This window comes from Ceratotherium simum, chromosome 15, assembly GCF_057802395.1.
Source record: "Ceratotherium simum simum isolate JZ-2026a chromosome 15, ASM5780239v1, whole genome shotgun sequence".
In the NCBI taxonomy this organism is placed as follows: Eukaryota; Metazoa; Chordata; class Mammalia; order Perissodactyla; family Rhinocerotidae; genus Ceratotherium; species Ceratotherium simum.
In genome coordinates this window covers 9,367,065-9,387,083 of record NC_141914.1, presented here as the reverse complement: position 1 = coordinate 9,387,083, position 20,019 = coordinate 9,367,065, and the positions used below count along the sequence as shown (strand labels likewise).

General features: G+C 35.4%; 1 protein-coding gene across 3 annotated transcripts in view; it reads left to right on the top strand.

Annotated features, from left to right (window-relative positions):
• Positions 1-20,019, top strand: part of CBLB (Cbl proto-oncogene B) — a 202,703-nt gene that overhangs the window by 139,784 nt on the left and 42,900 nt on the right. For all 3 annotated transcript variants that reach the window (XM_087439540.1, XM_014792277.2, XM_004436606.3), the window contains exons 11-13: positions 8,015-8,200; positions 9,791-10,156; positions 18,728-18,822. In XM_087439540.1, the coding sequence (XP_087295666.1) occupies positions 8,015-8,200; positions 9,791-10,156; positions 18,728-18,822 (647 nt within the window). The remainder of the gene's footprint in view (positions 1-8,014; positions 8,201-9,790; positions 10,157-18,727; positions 18,823-20,019) is intronic.

Below are 20,019 nucleotides of genomic sequence, written 5' to 3'. Positions count from 1 at the left end.
TCAACTTTGTTCTTCTCCTTCATTGTTGTGTTGGCTATTCCAGGTCTTTTGTCTTCGTATAAACTTTGGAATCAGTTTGACAATATCTACAAAATAACTTCCTGAGATTTTGACTGGGATTGCACTGAATCTATAGATCAAGTTGGGAGGACTTTTCTTTTTCACTCAAGAATTTTTCCCTAAATTCCTACAGATTAAGGCTTCTGGAAGTGTGATTGTGGATAGCAGGAAAGGATTGTATTGCTCTTACACCACATTCCTCATATAAGCTTCTGTTTATTATCAAAAAGGGAACAAAGATACAGGTACTCCAAAATAGACAACATAAGTCACTCATACTGTAAATTACATATGGATATATATGTGTGTGTGTGTAAATGTTTCTCTAATAGATACCTTCTGAATAATATTCTGTATAGGCTGTTACTTTAAAAGTGTTAGATTTTATGTTCACAAATTAATATGAGAAAAAAAGAACCAAGAGGATAGTTAGTCACAAGGGAAATAAACTTAGAAAATTATATTTTATGTGATAAGTTTTATCAATGTCCTTCATTAATTTTCATGCATTTAGAGAAAAATGTTGACCCTTTAAGAGTCCTTCTCATCATCCTTATAATACGTGTATCTACCTTGTTCAGATATGAAAATTCATTAAGTGAAAATCTTGTTAGAAATATTATAAAGTTGACTTTGATTATCTCTGGGATTGTCAGAACTCTCATCTTATTAGTAATTGGAGAGGTTTTCTCTTATCTGGTTTTTAATAATAGCCTGACTGGGTTTGAAGTTTCTTACCAAATGTTTTGCCATTTCCATAATAATGGATCTTATTAAAGCTTTTACAAAATCACTCTTTAAAAGGTGTGGATAAAATGAAGAGTGACTAAAAATAGGATGAGTCCCCGATTATTATTGGTAATTGCTGAGCGTGCTGAGATGGGCTTTTGACTACTTTACTTCTTGGGCCTTTTCTCTCAGGATTTTCTGTCAAAATTGCCAATTCATATTTCTCTATTCATTATGGTAGTCATTAACATCCTGTTTTAAGTACTAAAGAATTCTGTAAATTTTGTCAGAGAAATAAAGAATAGCATTTATTCATTTCATAAAGCAAAGGGCTGGGAAAAATTGGTGAATAGGTAGACATAAAAGAATCAAATGTGGTCTTCAAATTTCTAGAGCACCAGGATTCCAATTTAAGACATACTCATCAGCTACCAGTATTAAAGAACTTGAGAGAAATTGTTAGTTAGACAAATATGCTGGTTTGATGATAATACAGGCGGGAATTAAGGTGCCCAGCTTTTGTGTTGTGAAAGGAGCTGAAACGAAAAAAGATAATTTATTCTCAAGTTTTAAAAGCAAGTATAATGCTAGAAAAGAGTGAGAATTACCTAAAATCAAGATAAGGGAATGGAATTATACAAATCAGCTGTCCTGTAACTTGAAAGATGGTTCCATCCTTCCCAACTCTTGCAGTTATCTCTATATAAATGATTTTTTTAATATTGTGCAATAAATTCTGTACAGTTAATTCTTTGTCCACATCCTACTTCCTATACTTTACTAGTTAATTTTTCCGAAGCTTTCCATTTCTTTATCCTAACCTAATAGAGTGGACAGGTAAAGATGGAGTGACAAAGGAAGAAATTCATTTAAGGCAGTGGCAAAAAAAACATGATCCTTTTAAGAATCCCTTGATTAATATGCCTTTATTATACTAATTAGATTTTATTTATTCATTAGGAAATTAAAACAACAAGAGCAGAGATAAAATCTCTACCATAAAATAATTAGAAGATAAATTGAGAAAAAGTATTTACAACAATGGTAACATGGAGGTTCACTATCCTAATATATAAAGAGCTCATTCAAATCATTGAGGGGTAAATAAAAGAATATGATAGATAATGGAACAAAGAACAGAAAAAGCCAGTAACCCAAAGAAGAAATACACAATGGGGGCTGGCCCCGTGGCTTAGCGGTTAAGTGTGTGCACATCCGCTGCTGGCGGCCCGGGTTCGGATCCCGGGCGCGCACCGACACACCGCTTTGCTGGCCATGCTGAGGCTGCGTCCCACATACAGCAACTAGAAGGATGTGGAACTATGACTTGCAACTATCTACTGGGGCTTTGGGGGAAAAATAAAATAAATAAATAAAATTATAAAAAAAAAAAAGAAATATACAATGGAAATCAATATTGCAATTTTTTTGCTAATTATTTGTCAAAGAAGTTCAAATTTACATATCAGCTTGGGCCATTGCGACACCAATCAAGTATCAAACAGAAATTCAAAACTAAAAATACTCTATGCTTTTGAAGTTTGTGCAGTGGTAACCATCACACATGACTGGTAGAGAAATAACTTGGTTTTACAGCAAAAGGGTCTTAGGAATATTCATGAACTTTGACCTAGTTATGTCTATTATCCTATGCTCAAAAAGATCTGTGATTTTTGTTCTTAAAAATTAAAATGTATATGGTCAAAGACTTCTTTATATTGTTACTTTATAATAGAGATAAATTGAGAACAGCACAAGTGTTCATAGCAAGGGAATAGTTGTGTAAATATTGGTATATCCATATAATTCACCCTTTAAAATTATATTCATGAAGAATGTTTAATGGCAGCTAAAATTCTTTTGGTATAATGTTAACCAACATAGAGCAGATTAAAAATTGTGTATGTGATTAGGAACCACATATGGCTGTGTAGACGTTTTCAAAACATCTTTATATTTTCCTATAATTCCAAAATTTTATGCAGTGAAATTGTGTTCCTGATAATAAGGGGAAGAAAAGTGAAATGAAAACAGAATTGAAAAGACTCAAGGAGGGGAGTGCCCAAACCAGTACAACTCACTTATTGTGGTGAACAGTCTCACAACATGCAGACCCCTAAACTCAGGAGCCTACTCTCACTCTTCAACTACTCTTCCTCTTACTGTTTGTTATTTCTGTATTTAAGACACTCTCTAGACCAAGATGAAAACATATAAAAATTTGCATTAAACTCAATTTTAGATTTTTGTGCTAATGGTCAGTGTTAATAACAGCAGATAATCCAAATGGCATTTCTATTTGACTTTTGAATGCCTTGCGAGATTTTAGTCTAATTATTTGTTTAGATATTTGATTTTGTTACTCTTGCTTTGTTTAGGCCTGATAGTGAGAGGAATTGTCTAGGACAACATCCGAAATAAGAAGGGTGGGGACATTTTGTTTAAAGAGATGTCCAGTAGAGTTATGTTTTGGTCGTGAAGATGAGCAAGCTTGGGAACTTGGGAGATGTTACAGATGGCATTCTGTCCCTTCGCTGTCAAAATAGTCAGTGTTCCTAACTATATCATCCAAATAAAAATTAAATGCTTTATAGCAGCTTCTATTTTACCATCCTTCATTTAATTTTATTAACCCATAAAGTCTCCACAGAATGGATTAACCTTATTCTATAATCTGCAGGTAACAATATCAACAGGTGGTGACTGGTGCAAGACTACATGTCATTTTAAAATTCTAGCTGAAACTTAAATATTATAGGAAATATTTGTATATGAAGTCAGATTATATGTTAATTACATGGTTATTTAAAAAAAAATCCTTGTTCTTTGTAATCAGTCGGCATTATAGTTTGACAGCCACACTTATAATTCACATATTCCAATCAAGTGTGCCCCTATCAACAAAACACTTACCTGTTATTATTCAGGATTTAAATAAATGCTTTCCTACTCTTCTACTTAAGATGTTTCATGTATATATATTAAATCTGCGTTTGTATACAGAATGGATATTAGTGATTATGAGGAATATTGGGTAAATCAGTAAGAGGTGATTAAGTTAGCACGGTTCACAATCTTAGAATTTAAACCTGAACCAGAGGGTTGGGTCCAGTTTTGTTATTTGTTGTTGTTTTTCCCCAACAACTCTCTTTATCACCTATCAAAAGCAGTGAAAGATAGATGGCCTGCGTGGTCCTGGGGCAGGGATTAGATCTGTGGAGGAAGGCCGAGAAAAAGGCTGAGGGAAATGTGTGATTGTGGAATCTGTGTAGGGAATAGTATAAATCAGTAGACTAAAGATGACTGGCCACATCTCTGTGTCACATCTCGGCTTTAAGGTATTTGTTGTACCTGATAACTACGGAAATTCTGATTCTTTAGAAATCAAAGTCCTTTAAAAGGCAATTAAATATTTAAATATTACAGATGGAGACAGAGGTATAGTTTAAAGGAAAAATAATTTAGAGCTACATTAAATCAATCTATTTTGCTTTTTATTTTCAGAAGGGAAAAAAGGGCAAACTTTCTATTCTTGAAGTTGAGCTGATAAATTTTGATGTCATGAATTTTCAGTGTTTTATCTGAGAAATGAATTATGAGCTGGAGTGTGAAGCATTGTGTTAGGCTTCTTTTCATCTCAGACTTTCAAATAGGAAGGAAAGAAAAACGGCGATTATTCAAATAAATTAAAAGTGACCTTTTATGGGACTGTCTACTAAAACCGTCTACTAAAAATTTTTACAGATGTTCATAGTTAGCATTGAATTTTACCAGCAATAAAAGTTAATGCAAAGTTTCAGTACTCTAATTGCAGAATTGTTCATAGAGATGGCAAAAAGTTCAGCAAAAAATAATGCATTATTATCTAAAGAGCATTCTTAAATTATCTACTCTTACATGGGAATTTTACTATAATTTAGGAGAACTCAGGAAAACGAAAAGGTTATGGTGAATTTAGTCCACATAATCAATAAAGATAAAACATTTTTTGTTGCTTCACATACTAATATAACCTCCCTAAAATCCTTCTAACTAAGCCAACTTACAGATACTGTAATGCTTCAAAATGAATTAGTTCTTCAGGAGGACAGTATATAGCCACCTTGAGAACACAATATGAATTGTGCTAAGCAAGATCTGTTTCCATTTACGTTCATAAAGCTGCAGAGAGGGAGCTTGTCTGGAAGTATCTAGAAGTTCAAGGTTATTGCTGCACCATACACATTGGTTTGGATGTCTGTCCTGAGGATTTTCGGTATACCCTTTCAAGATCTAACAAGCCCTTCACCCATTTCAAATCAAATCCATCCTATTATTTAAACAAACTAGGAACTTAGTAACTGCTTAAATATTAATAATTAATGTGGTCTAAAGCGGAAGTCAAGTTCTAATAAAGGTGGGCTGTTGACTCTGTCAGAATTCTCTTTCCTGTTTCAGGTAATGAGGGAAGCAGGAAGATAGCTGTGGAATAAAAGTGCTTGGAGGAGCATAGGTCTTGTTTAGCAGTCTCTGCATTGTGTGCATCTAGTGTGGAATGATTTCTCTGCAAGTAACTAAGTCAATGAAGTGCTATGTATTCTCTGTATATAAAAAAACATTGTTTGGGACAGGAACTTGTGCATACCTTTGCTTCTTGAGTGTTTTTTGTAAGGGATAATAACCAGATCAACAAAGCATTTTTATCAGATAACAGTTTTGCTAGTTCTCAGAGAATGCGATTTATGCTAATGGGAATTGTGGGGAATTAGATGTCCTGTGACATCTCCTGATCTGAACTGCTAGGATTCTATGATGCACATAGCTTTACATCAGGGCATCTTTCCATTCTGTCTGTGATCATTCTGGGATCAGTTTTACTCCATAAGTTTCAAATTTATGACCATGTGGGGCCCCATGATTTTTGGGATAGAATTGTCTTCAAAATCACCGACTGCGTTGAAATCAGTTTATGACTAGAGAGTTTCTACTTTTTGTTCTTCAGTTTAGTAACAATAGAAATTTTTTTTTTGCCTTTTCACAAGTAAGAGATATAAAAAAGAATCATGAAATTACTAAAAGAAAGGTTCTTAAAATTGTCATGTAAAATTATGTCTAAATTTATTGACCTATTTTAAGTTACTTGGCACTGATTGAGAGAGAGAAAGACTTGACAGTTTAGCAATGTCATGATGATATTCAGGCATATCTGAGGAATGGTCTAGAAGCTTCTGTTTAACTACTCAAATTTATTTATTTATTTATTTAGTTAGTTAGTTAGTTAGCTAGCTGAGGGAGATTCACCCTGAGCCAGCATCTGTGCCAGCCTTCCTTTATTTTGTGTGTGGGTCACCACCACAGCACGGCCACCGCTGGGTGGTGTAGGTCCATGCCTGGTATCCGAACCTGGGCTGCTGAAGCGGAGCATGCCAAACTTAACCACTAGGCCATGGGGCTGGCCCCGTCAAATTTATTTTTAAAAAGCCTTTACAAGGGAGAGCATAACTCCCCACTCCTTAAGTTCATGGTGCGCATAGTAACTTCTTTACAAAGAGTACAGTTTGGAAAAAGGGAAAAAAAGAAGTTTCTTTTACAGAGAAGAAGTGGATAGTCATACCTCTTATGGCCAGCATCAACAGTGATGAAGCATATTGGTAGTGAGGACCTGTGGTGTGATGTGGTTAAATGTTACTTTACCTCCAAGGTCTTCCTTCCAAAAACCCATAACCCTAGTCTAATCATGAGAAAAACATCAGGCAGACTCCAATTTCAGTTAATTAGAAACAAAACCTTACACCGTGTAACTAAGTGTGGATGTGCACACAAACCTATTTTCCCATCTCAGTTAGATAAAGACAGAATGGCTAAATCTTTCTCACTGTTCAAATTAAACTGTCAGTTGTTGACATCGACTACTCTTATAAAGGTGAGTAGTGTTCAGGGGAAAATGGCTTAACAACAGGCTTAAAACTCTTTACAAATACTAGTATTAGGAGACAGATGAATATCAAAGCATGATAGATTAATGTAGTAGGTTTAAAAATTAAGTCTAGATCTCCAAAGAGCTAGTAACTTAGGCTTGGAAAGGACACTGCCTGATATTTCAGAACAGATTATTGTTTATCCTAGTGAGGCTATTTGATTCAATAGCATGGTTCTTATACCAAATAGCAATCAGATTATGTCACATTAAAAAAAAACACTTCCAAAATAGAAAGGGTTACATATGTACAAATCAAAGTACTTTTTATTGGCTTTTTTGATGCTATTTTATCTGCCAGACAAGATGGAAAATGTGTAGTAGCATAGAAATATATCAGTTTTTAGCAGAAATAGAAACTTCCCTAGATTTAGTTGTTTTTAAAGAAAAACATTTAACTTGAGGATTTCTTTTCCATGTGAAGGCTTGGGGAAAAAATAGTGGAGCTTAAACCTGTCTATTTTATTTTGTTTTATTTATTTATTTTTGGTGAGGAAGAATGGCCCTGAGCTAACACCTGCTGCCAATCTTCCTCTTTTTGCTTGAGGAAGGTGGTACCTGAGCTAACATCTGTGCCAGCCTTCCTCTACTTTGTATATGGGACACCACCACAGCATGGCTTGATGAGTGGTGTGTAGGTCCGCGCCCAGGATCTGAACCTGTGAACCCCAGGCCACTGAAGCGGAGCATGCAAACTCTACCACTGCACCCCCAGGCTGGCCCCAAACCCGTTTAATTACACAATTTTTTTTTTAAACCCTGCCTGATTTAATTGGTTTGTAGGAAAGGCTATGCAATGGATATATATTTTGTATGGAACAAAATGATTTCTAAGTTCTACAATGCTAGAATGTACTACAAATCGAAGACCTAAGAAAACTGTACAACCAGTACAGTACAGAGTAATGCACATTGCTCTAGGTAACCAAGAGCAATGTGCATTACTGCATTGTGTGTTTCTGGGTTTCCTCATAAAATGTAGATGGGTTTCTAGAAGAATGTCTGGATTTGATTGTTTTTAAACTATGATATTGCTGTTCTTTTTTCCTAAGCCCTCTCTGCAATATGTAGGAGAAACTTAGCCATTTATTTTTTATATACTACTGCTCTTGAGGGACAATGTGAGCTCTTTCTGTCTATTAATCAAAGTAAACTGAGTTTATTTTAACAGCTGTTCATGGCAGGCACCTTCTCAAAACTAAATGTCTTCTTTAAGAACTGCAAGGCATACACTTTACACATTAAATAAACATTGTTTTTCTCTTTCAGTGCACTGACAGGCAGAATTCACCAGTCACATCACCAGGATCCTCTCCCCTTGCACAGAGAAGAAAGCCACATCCAGACCCTCTCCAGATCCCACATCTAAGCCTGCCACCAGTGCCTCCTCGCCTGGATCTCATCCAGAAAGGCATAGTTCGGTCTCCCTGTAGCAGCCCAACTGGTTCCCCAAAGGTAAATCAATTTTATTAGAAACACACATGATAATTTTATGTGACAGTTGTCAACTGCTTGGTTTCTTTTAAATTGCATTACTCATATTTTTTGTGCTCTTAATTGTTTATGAACAACTTTGATGCGTTTCTTATTTTGTTTATGGTGAGCCCAAGATCATGTCTTGCTGTATTACTGTAAAAGTTACATAAGTATTCAGAGAGAGCACGTCTGTAACAGCCCTCTGATTGGCTAAAATAAATAGCAGAGTAAGTACAGTTATTCTGTAAAATGGATTTAAAAGATCATTATATGTATTAAAATAAACTGCATGCTCTTATCAAATGATATTTTATGCTCATTTTCATAGTGTCAGGACAAGAAAAATATGATGGGAGTATATTTGCATAAGAGCTTAAAGTGTGGTAAATTATCACCCCTGTTTCAAGGTGACTCAGAAGAGGAGATTATATGTACTTTTAATACCTGAAGGAATTAATTACAAAGAATTACAATATTTGCAAAGTAATTACATTACTGGTTAGTATTAAAGACATAATTCTAATTCCGTGAATTTAAGCCCAAAGTTGGTTTTAGTTCTGTGTGGATTTTTTTCCAGATTCAGTAAGGGCACATCATTTTGCTTTATTAAATACAAGATTTTAAAAATTAATTCCATTTGGTATTATGCTTTATAGTCTAAAATTAATTGGAAGTACAATATTTTAGTAGTATTTGATTTTTCTACATCACAGTTAACGTGGTTTTAAGATTATGTTAAGACTCTTTGGAATGTTATTTAGTCAGAATTATGTAAACACACAACACATTCCTTTTTTCTCTAGTGTTTTCTAACAGTAAAGGTACAAGTCATTCATCAGATGAACCATATAAATAAAAATAAAAGTTATAAAAGTCACATAGATTCAGTTCAGGAACATATACCTTCATATTTCCACATAAGAATCAGACTGATGTGTTTTTTCTTTTTTTCATTTTAAGGATTCATAAAATTCAAGTAAGGTCTATAAATAATGCTGCTCTATTATTTATGATTTTTCACTATTCTGGTAATAACTGATAAAACCAAGAATCAGAGCACATTTGCTCCTTGCCATTTGCTCTGTATTTCAGTGGCAGACACAAAAAGGACAAAACCAGCGCTAAGTCCTCCAGAGACTTTACAAATTAGGTTGCTCTTTCAAAAAGCAGAAAAACAACAACTTTCATTGGCTGCTTCTCTCTCTCCTAAATCATGGAAATGTGCAAATAAATTAATTAATGACTCAATATTATTTTAATGTCAACTAGTCAAAATCATCATATAATTTTGATATTCTACTTTTTCCTGTATAGTTTTTATAATCCTAATATTTGAGTTTATGCACTCATTTTCTACCAAAAAAACTCCTTATGAAATATATTTAAATGAATCGTTCATTAAATTTTTAAAATTTCATTAACTGCTGATGAAAAGAAACTTATGTAAAGATGGCATAGAAATCTAATCTCCATTATAGCTTAGAAAACAAAAGCAATAATGTACCAGTCTGGAAATCATTTCAGTGCATGGTACAACTTTTGGGTTTTTTTCCTCTTGTGTCTCTTTAGTCTTCTCCTTGCATGGTGAGAAAACAAGATAAACCACTCCCAGCACCACCTCCTCCCTTAAGAGATCCTCCTCCCCCTCCTCCGGAGAGACCTCCCCCCATCCCACCGGACAATAGACTGAGTCGTCACTTCCATCACGTGGAAAGTGTGCCTTCCAGAGACCAGCCAATGCCTCTAGAAGCCTGGTGCCCTCGGGATGTGTTTGGGACTAATCAATCCGTGGGATGTCGCCTCCTAGGGGATGGCTCTCCAAAGCCAGGAATCACAGCCAGTTCAAATGTAAATGGAAGGCACAGTAGAATGGGCTCTGACCCAGTGCTTATGCGGAAACACAGACGCCATGATTTGCCTTTAGAAGGAGCCAAGGTAAGAAATATGCAAAGCAGAAGATAAACAGTCTGCTTAAACTCTTCTGATGGGAGGTAGTGTGAAAGATTGGGTTTTTTTGGCCTAGTGTGGCACTTCCCTGCAGGTCTTCAATTATCTCCAAGTTATAAATAATCAGCAGCTCATTACAACTTGAACTCAAAAGAAGTTGTCAGGAAGAAGGTTCTAAATAATGATTTAATTTTAATGTGAAGACACTAGACAGTTTGCCAGAGATTTATTTCACCTTCTCTTATTTCATCTGCCAAAAATTTTTCCTATTAACAACTTGTTGGGGGGAGAATCAGCACTGTTTTTCTTAACTCTCCTAGTTCTATCCAGCTTGAAAAGAAGTTGTATAATTATAGCATATCATAAAGCACTCATTGGAATTGTTAGTGCCTAGGATAGTACACCAGAGGCAGGCAGGTAAAATGAGCTTCTCACATACCTAAAAACGCCAAGTCCACTTCACTCTTACCAAGCAAGTCTTCTTCCATAAAACGGAAAGAGACTCTTACACATGTTGAGTTCTAACTTGAAGGATATCACCACTCTCATTTATAGGTCCAGGAAAGAATTTACGTGTACAGGGAACCAAAGGGGCAGCAGCAGAAATCATTGCATTTGTGAGTCTTTGTAGGCCCTTAGCAGAGTCGTAATATTTTCTAATATTCTCTTCCATGACATTTTTGACTCTGAGACCAGATTGTTCCCATCTTGCCTCAGCTGAAGGAGGCTTTGCCCCTTTTGAAGACTGTAAATATTAAAGTGAACTCATCTCTGTTGATCTTAAATTGTTATTTTAGGGAGTAATCTATCCCTTCAAAATAATGGCTTGCAGTTGGTGAGTTAATCCTTTAATATGTTCAAGAAACAAAGAATAAGTGTGAAGTGTGACATACACAACTCCTGTATGTATGTGTCCCTGTATGCATCTGCATATATGTTTGAAGGTAAAGTAATAATGAAAACTTTGTATAATTGTATTTAACCTCAGTGATATTCTGGGGCAGCCAGGATAGGCAGAGTCTAAACTGTCTAGTATGACATTCAAAACAGGCGAGGAGTGGTTTGCCATGGCTCTTTGTCAATGACTCTCTTTGGTACTTTCAGTCTCCTCATCTATTATATACATGAAGATCTCTAAAGGTTTCCTCCAAGGTCATCTAAATATGATGTAAATGGAAGACAAAGCACTTATAAAGGCATTTTTATAATGTTCTCTGAAAACGGAGAGCTTTTCAGCCTCAAAAGAATGTTTCCACAGCTTAGAATCCTGATTGGAGGGACCTATGGTTCTTTTATTTATTTATTTTTGTGAGGAAGATGAGCCCTGAGCTAACATCTGATGCCAATCCTCCTCTTTTTTCTGAGGAAGAATCGCCCCGGGCTAACAACCATGCCCATCTTCCTCTACTTTATATGGGACGCTGCCACAGCATGGCTCGACAAGCAGTGTGTTGGTGTGCACCCAGGATCCTAACTGGCGAAGCCCGGGCCTTCGCAGCTATGCACGTGCACTTAACCGCCTGCACCACCGGCCCTGGTTCTTTTATTTTTTTTTTCTGTGATTTTTTTTTCCTTTAGCCTCTATTAGTTTTCATTCACATGTGATCATACTTGTCTTGAGAAGAGTGTTGGAAGGGGCTCTGACATGAATTGGCTGGTTATATCTCAGCAGCATGTTACAATTTATTTTCCAAGTGGACTTCAGAAATATTTATAATAATTATCTTAGTCAATTCATTGAAGACCTCCTGTTTCAGGGTTCTTTTACATAATGTGTTATATACTTCTAGCACTAATAATAGGCTTGCTCTTCTAAGCCTTAGAACACTGGCTGTTAATTTTTGTATGGAAAGTTAGAGTTTTGAAAATTAGGGTTATAATTTCTTAGGTTACAGGTATGAAAATTTATTTTTATTATATTAACTATAGGTATGAAATATTATTAGTGACTTCAGTTATGAATATGCCTTTACTTGTTTTCTATGTGAACTTTATGTCCTGATCATTGATATATATCAATATCCCAAGGAACACTGAGTGAATTGCAAAATTTATCTCTTACTTGAAAAGTGGATTTTAATCTTGTTTTGTTCTATGGAACAAAATAATCCTTATTAATGTTCTTTAAGGTCTAATATATGTTGTATGAAGTAATATTGCAGTGCTTATATTCTCAAAGTTAATTTCATGTTACAACTGGACTTAGCATTTAAAACAAAATTAGACTTCTAAGATTTCTAATTTAATCTAGTTGTTTGACTTCTAAGGTAGATTATAAAGAAGGATTTATATATAGTTAATGTATTAAATGCTATAAAAAAGACCATGTCTCTTCTTTTTCTTCTCTTTTATTATCTTTATGAAGGAAAAATGATTCCACTTCAGTAGACCACAGAGTATATCACAATTTACATAAAGAAGAAAAAGCTTCATTTCTCTTCTCATTTCACTGGTAGGAGACTTAAGAGGCTGGCTTCAGCTAACAACTGACAGAAGACTGAGTCCATCTCAGATCCTGTAGTTCTAGTTTCTGTGATCCTGGGCTGGAGTTTATTTCTCACCTTACCTCTTTGTAGTTCCTCAATCCAGACTGACTTAATTACACATTTTTAAGCACGTTCTATATGTGAGACTCCCCTGGTGTTCGGGATAACCAGAGTCTCAGTGTTTTCTCCTCTTTCAGATTTAAGAGTGTTTTCATAGAAGAGGAACCATTCAACTCCTTCAGGCAGAAGTAAAAATGATAAGGCAAAGCTGATAACTGCATTTTAACAGAACTAAAAATCTTATCATCATAGATCAATCAGGCTCTGGAATCAGACCTGAATTTTACTTCCTGCTCTAGAATTTACTGGCTTTGTGGATACGAGCAACTTACTACATCCCCTCACCCCCAACTTCATTTATTTTCCTTAATTTACAAAATGAAATAGTAATAGTACCTAGTATCTAGAATAGGTACCCTCCAGATATCTAAATCCCCATACCCCTTGGTTCTGGAATAAAAGCAAAAATAACAGCTAGACATGGAGTATCAGAAAAAGTTGTAACAGTTGACATTTTCATTCAAAATGGTTGTCCTTTTTTTTTTAGAATTTAAAACCAAAATCATCTCATTCCCCCTTCTTCTCTCCTTTTCTTCAGCATGGTTCCTAATGAATACTTGGTACGCTCTGAGTGACTTGGTTGCTGAGGTATTACGGTGCTTAAACGGATGGTAGAGGGAAAGGGTGTGTGCACGCTGGGGTTGGAGATGGTCACAGGTAGGGCAGGAAGGGGCTTGGAGGAAGAGGACGACGTCCGTGATACACAAGGACGTGCAGACAGTTTTTTAATGTCTTTTTCCAGCACTGGCCTTCAACCAAAGGTAGACTGTAGTTTTCTTATTTAAAATAGGATGTTTTTTTCCTCTTTAGAAGAGTAGTAGTTTTCTGTAGGTAGATAACATACTCACAGTAAGAGAGTAGACAAAGGGAGAGGGAGTGAAGAGGAAAGGGAAATGATTTTGATTAAAAAAAGATTTATATTCTTAATGAAAATGGTAAATGTTACAATGTATTTTCACCTTTGATACCTAGTGTGCAGTTTTTTAAAAATTTTATCATGGGAGTAAAGGGTTTGGGGACTTAGATATTTGGAGGTTGATGTATTATTTTCACATAACCCATCAATCTCCAAATGTAAGCAAATACGTTTTTGTGTCGAATAGTAACAACTATCATTTAGACTTATTTTCATTAGAGGTAATGCTTAAAATTAAATATTATCTTCTCATTTTAAAGATAAGTAAACTTGGATAATTACTAAAAGTTTAAATTAAAATTAAATATACATATGGAATACCTAAGGGGAATTCATAAACCAAAACCCCTCATAAATAGAGTGACAATTCACTCCCCTTCGTTATTTGTCCTCCATCAATGCGCCGGTTCCCAACGTCCATTAGAACCATTGCCCTTTTTATGTGCATCTTCACTAGATAAATGGTAAGGAGAGCAAGAATAAATTAAGTTCTAATTACTCTATTTGGTAATTGTGAAGAGCTCTGAGAGAAAAAGCCCTCTAAGTCATAACTAAAATGAAGGGTGAGAATTTTCTGTGACTTTCATTTACTCCCTTAGGTTTATTTATCTTGTTTTGTATGTAAGAGATTTCTTTCCTATGGTTCTGTTTCCATTCTCTGAAATTCAGGTTGTAGCTACATTAGAAACCTGTTCCTTAATAAATATTTTGTTGGCTAGATATTTATTTATTGTTGTTGTTGGTTTGTTTGTTTTAATTATCCGAGGTGAAGATATTTGCACCAAAATGTTTTAAAATGTCACTGGAAACTTGAAATTTATCTCCTCATATCTAGATACTAGCATTGTGTCCAATTATCTTTATTCGTTCCTCTTGAAAGATTAAGAATACTGCTGTTTCTTATGTGATAAAAACTATCTCCGACTTGTCATGTTACTTCAAGTGACATTCTAAAATGACCCCATATGCAGTAATCTGTTAGATGTCGCTAGATAAATACGTCGAATGATTCCCCTTTTGAGATTGTGGCTTTTGCTCTTTTGGTGGAAAGGCACATGTTTATATGAATGACTTTAAACTTATCTATAAATCTCAAGGACTGTTTTTCAGAAAATAAGTTCTCTGTGTACACTGGTTTCATTTCCAATCTGATGCTGTTGAAGGACAAATTATAGCAATATTTTTGGGGTCGTGTATGTGTGGGTTTATATGTGTGGGATGGGGAAAAGGGTTGTGCTTGGGGTTTTGTACAAATAAAGAGGTTTTTCTTAATTATGCTAAGATTATCATGAAAGTATCTGTTTTCCCTATATCTCAAGGATTCCAAATGTTTTAACCTTAATTTTTAGACAATATCTGAATCATAAGAAAACATTTTAAACTTCAAGATTAGGATTAAATGCTATCTTGAGGCATGTAGAAAAATATTAATCTAGGGTAACCTAGAATTCATAATAAATTATGTGATAACTCAGATTATACTTCTTCCACGAGTCTAAACTTGCCCTAATGTGTTCTTATTCCTGCAGCCTGTTTCAGCTGTTTGAGTACTTAGGATGTTCAGGACACGGTGGGGAGTAACACAGTCTAGTGAGGAGGAGACAGGTATACGATTAACTAATAGATAAGGCATAGGAGAAGTATCTGGAAAATATAGTGTGGGATCCCCAAGAAGAAGGAAACTTTCTAATTGAGATGCAGAGTGAAAGAAGGAATAAAGAAAGCTTCATGCAAGAGGGTCACTGGCTATAGACATTAAAAGATTGGTAAGTCTTCTTTTTGTAAACATGAGAAGAAGGGAGAGCATGGAGGTGGGACAATATGCAATTTTGGATAGAGTGTAGGGCCTGGAGAGAGCAAGTGGGGCAGGTCAAACTATGGCAGTGTAGATGGAAACCAGTTATGGAGTGTCTTCTCCTCTACACTAAGTTATCTTTATTTTGAGAGACAGGAGAGAGCTTTTAAAGTTTTTTGGCAGAGGAGTGACAGGATCAGAATATTTAAGTTGGTGGCATTTCCAGTGGAATTGTGGTAGATTTGGGACAGTGAGCTAAGAAGGCAGAAGAAAAAGATGTTTCCTTAGCTGACGGTTAAGGGGGCTGACCTAGGGAGATTTCAGTGTGAACTTCTTCAGTTGATACTATCAGTCTTCACATTTGAGGACCTATTGTTTTCCCGTTAGCAAACAGGCTTCTCAGATTTCCAGAGAACGTAAAATATTTATTCTTAGCTCAAAAGGTTGTGACTTACTGCACTCCCTCAATTAGTGGCAGCTAAAGTGATTTTCAATCAAATGAAACAGGTGCAGGTGGGAACATGGAATTCGGAATGAAATAATAAATCTTGTCATCCAGCCACTATCAAATAATAAAAACGAGCGCTTTAGATGAACAGAAATATGAACATCACTTTAGGACTACCTGTAAATTTAGGTCCTTTGCTGTTTGCACATATGTGTAATCTCAGTCTATCGATTAGGAAAGAATTATGAAGAATTACTTGTTTGGTATTAGGCATATTATTAATTCTCAGTATACATTTTAGAACAGTATACAAAATCAGCCATTAAACAGATTGGATGTATTTGCCGAGAGAATTGCGCTAAACTGATGAGTTTGTTCCAACTGTACCAAAGGAAAGTCACTTCATTGGTTAGTGCCTCCATCAATAAGATTATCTAAGCCAATCAGCAGTCAGTATTCCTTTAAGCCCTACTGTGTGTAAAGCACTGAAGGAGTGTCCTATGAAATGAGGAAATCAGACAGTCTTTGTCCTGAAAGAGATTCAGTGTGGCATGAATGCTCTTCTACGGAACATAACTACACAGAACATAAGCAAAATAAACAGCAGTTGCTAAGCACCAAATGAATGGTTCAGAAAAGACACACCATGGCATTTCAAAGGCAAGAGAAATCCTGGAGTTGCTGTGTGTCAATAACAGTGTGTTCTAAAGCAGTTAGAGAAAGTGCTATTTGCATTTTAAACCATATTAATAGATTGTTTCACAAAATTAGGAGTAAGTCACTTAACTTAGATTATTGCTCTCCTAGAGAATAAATTGCATCGTTAACTGTGCTTCGTGGTTTTTACCCATGAAAGACATCATTACCTGCATGACTTGTTGAATTTTATGGTAGTACACAAAAATGCAAGCTCTGTTATTATTATATTTATTCTCCCATTTACCTAATGTGCAAGATGGAAGCATTTTCAGTATCAATAAATGTTCGACTGTATTGACACTCCTTTTCAGATACGTTCACAATGTTCTGAGTATGAAATTATGGTTGGCTTATTGTTAAATTAGAGCCAATACAACAGAAACTGTTATTCCCAAACCCCCCTTTTATTTTATAATTGCTGAACTTTTATTAGGTATTAACAGTACATTAGATACTTTCTCCTAATAAAACAAATTATTACATATAAAATCCGTACTCTATTTTCCAGAATAAATTTTAAATGTGTTGTGACAGAAACCTCAAGGAGATTTGATTGCAGAAATCTTACATTGTATCCATCCTGGCAGCATGCACAGGACTCCAATTAAGGATGACTTTAAATGCTGATTATCACAATGAGCATTTGTGGTTTGATACATGTATTTGTTGGTTAAAAGGCTTTTTTATGTTAAAGGTTTTCACTGAACTTTGCAATGATTAATATCTTCTTAGAAATTTCTTCTCTCTAGCAAATTTCAAAAAACTGCCTTGTTCTGTTATTTGGTCTATGGTCAGAAGCCTATGATAAAATCATTTCATTTAAAGATGTATTTTGTCATAGTGTAACTATAGTATATTGAATCTAATGAAGGGAGACATGAAAAAGAGAAATCGACACTACAGCACAGGACCTAGTTTTTAGAGTGAAACTTGAATGCTGTAAAATTTAGATTGTGTAGCTGTGAAATGCGAACATTGATATATTTCAAATGTGTTCTTTAAACGTGTTCCTTTTCTTATTTTAAGTTGATAGAGAGGGATATGGCCTTTTCAGTTTTGCATTCTAAAGCTTCAGCACCATTTTAGAAATACGAAGGGGAAAGAAAAGAACTTGGCAGTCACTGATTGGGTTATCGACGACTATTCAAGTTTTGTTACATCCTTTTTGCCCCTACATCAGCCCACATCTTTTAAATATGAATTAATAAGAGTTTGGGAAAGAGCCCCAGGTTAAAACTCTAATGATTACTTAAAGGTCTTAAAATATGTTTAATCTTTTCTTGTGAATATGTCTTTGCAAAGTTATTCTCTTTTTTTCTTCTTTTAAGTTGCTTTACTTTCCACGTGTTGGATTAGTAAAGAGCAGTTTTCAGACAGTCCCTGTCATGTAACTGAGCAACCTGGAAATCAGAGTTTCCACATTCTGAGTAATCAAACACTGGCTTTCAATGGTACCTTATTAACGAGGTAACAATTTTGGTTTGTGTTGTTCACACACTGAAAACGTTGTTTAAAATTGCCTGCACTTGGAAAGCCAGACAGGTCTCTAGTTACCAGTAGTGCCAAAGCTTCGGCCTTGAAAGAACAAAGGCATTTCTGATGATACTCATGTACTGTTTTCTGAAGAAGTTTAAAAATGTTCTGCTAACCCCAGACGGAGATAATTTAGGATACTTTCATTTGGGAGGAATTGAAATAAGAATCACATCAGTACTGCTTTTTTTTTTTTTTTTTTTTAACTGAATCCTTACAGAGAATGCTAGCTTGTCAATAAAAACTGATTATGTTTGGGGAATTGTACCATTTGTTTATCTGGCTATCTATATCTGGTATATAGAAATGATAGCACTCCATCTCAATATGTGTAAGAATCATGTGGTGGTGTATTTTTTCCATTTGCTTTGATACCACTTTGGGTGGTGGTGAATAATCACTATGGTGCTCCTGACTCCTAAGTAAATTATATGATTTTTCACTTGTTTAAATAAACTGAAATTATATATTCTTTTCAAAATTATAGATTTTCTAAGAGCTGTTGTTGTTTCAAGGTCCTCCAGAAGTTAAATTCTAAACTAATCCTTTGATTTCCTTTCAGGTCTTTTCCAATGGCCACCTGGGAAGTGAAGAATATGATGTTCCTCCCCGGCTTTCTCCTCCTCCTCCAGCTGCCACCCTTATCCCTAGCATCAAGTGAGTTTTATTGGATTTGGAGATCACTTGTCCATGCATAAAGATATGGTAAATAGTGGTTTTGAGGTTCTCAGTACAGAAAGTACATGGTGTATAGAAACGCACCAATAAAAATGATCCAGCCAGATTTAGAAACTAAAGTACCAGTAATCAAGATCCTTCCTGATTCTTTGCTGGTAACCACAGCATCTGTGACACTTACCTGAACTCTAAGATTACACATAGAGCCACAGGGAGAGCAAGCTAAGGCTTCCTACATCCAGGAAGACGTAGAGTAGCAAGCACACAAGCTCTCCTTTACAGCTTACCTCCTCTTCCTCAGACGGGTCACGTTTATGCCAACTACCCTGTGTGACATCATAAAATAATCTTTGGTTCCTCCAGTTTTCTCGTTTCTCAAATCCATTCATCCACTAAGTCCTGCTGATTGTTCTTTGGACGTTTTTCATATTCAGCTGATCTTCCCCCTTGCCCTAGCTTCACCTCATAGCCAGACAACTGGAATACCTTTATATCTGATCATATGAGATGATCTCAGAATTAATATCAATGGATTTTAAAGCTAGAAAAGGAGTTAACCTGGGTGTCTCATTTGAAAATCAAGGGCACAGGAGGCACATCGGACAGTTAAGTGATATGTCTCCCCGAGTCAAACCGGGATAAAACAGTTCTGATTCCCATTTTCTTCCTCTTTATATTAAATCTGGCTGCCTGCCTTTCCTCCAATATATTTCATTCATGCAGCTGATTTAATTTAAATTCTGCTTTCCACTGATCACTTTCTTACTCAAAACCCAGCATTGTTTTTTCTTTCCTTCTAAATGGATTCTGTGCTCTTCTGCTAGCAGTTAGATCCACAGAATTTTATTCAACTAAAATGTTGTTCAGTAACTCCGAATGCTTGCACACTAATCTTGTCTTGATTTTTTTCTGGCTTTGTGAGTTTTTTATGCTATTACCTCCTATACGTTACCTTTTCAGAATCTTTATTCTAAAAGTCCATGTTTCAGGCTCTATTTATCTTTATGAAAATTTCTGTGACTTCTTCAGTCAGAATAAGTAGTAAGACTGATTCTCATTCCTCTTCCAGAGTGTATTTTCTACACGTTTAATTATGTACTCTGCTCTACTGTGTTCTAATTTTAAAGTGCCTCTCCACATTAAAAGGATTACAAGGTTTTGTGGACAAAAACCTTG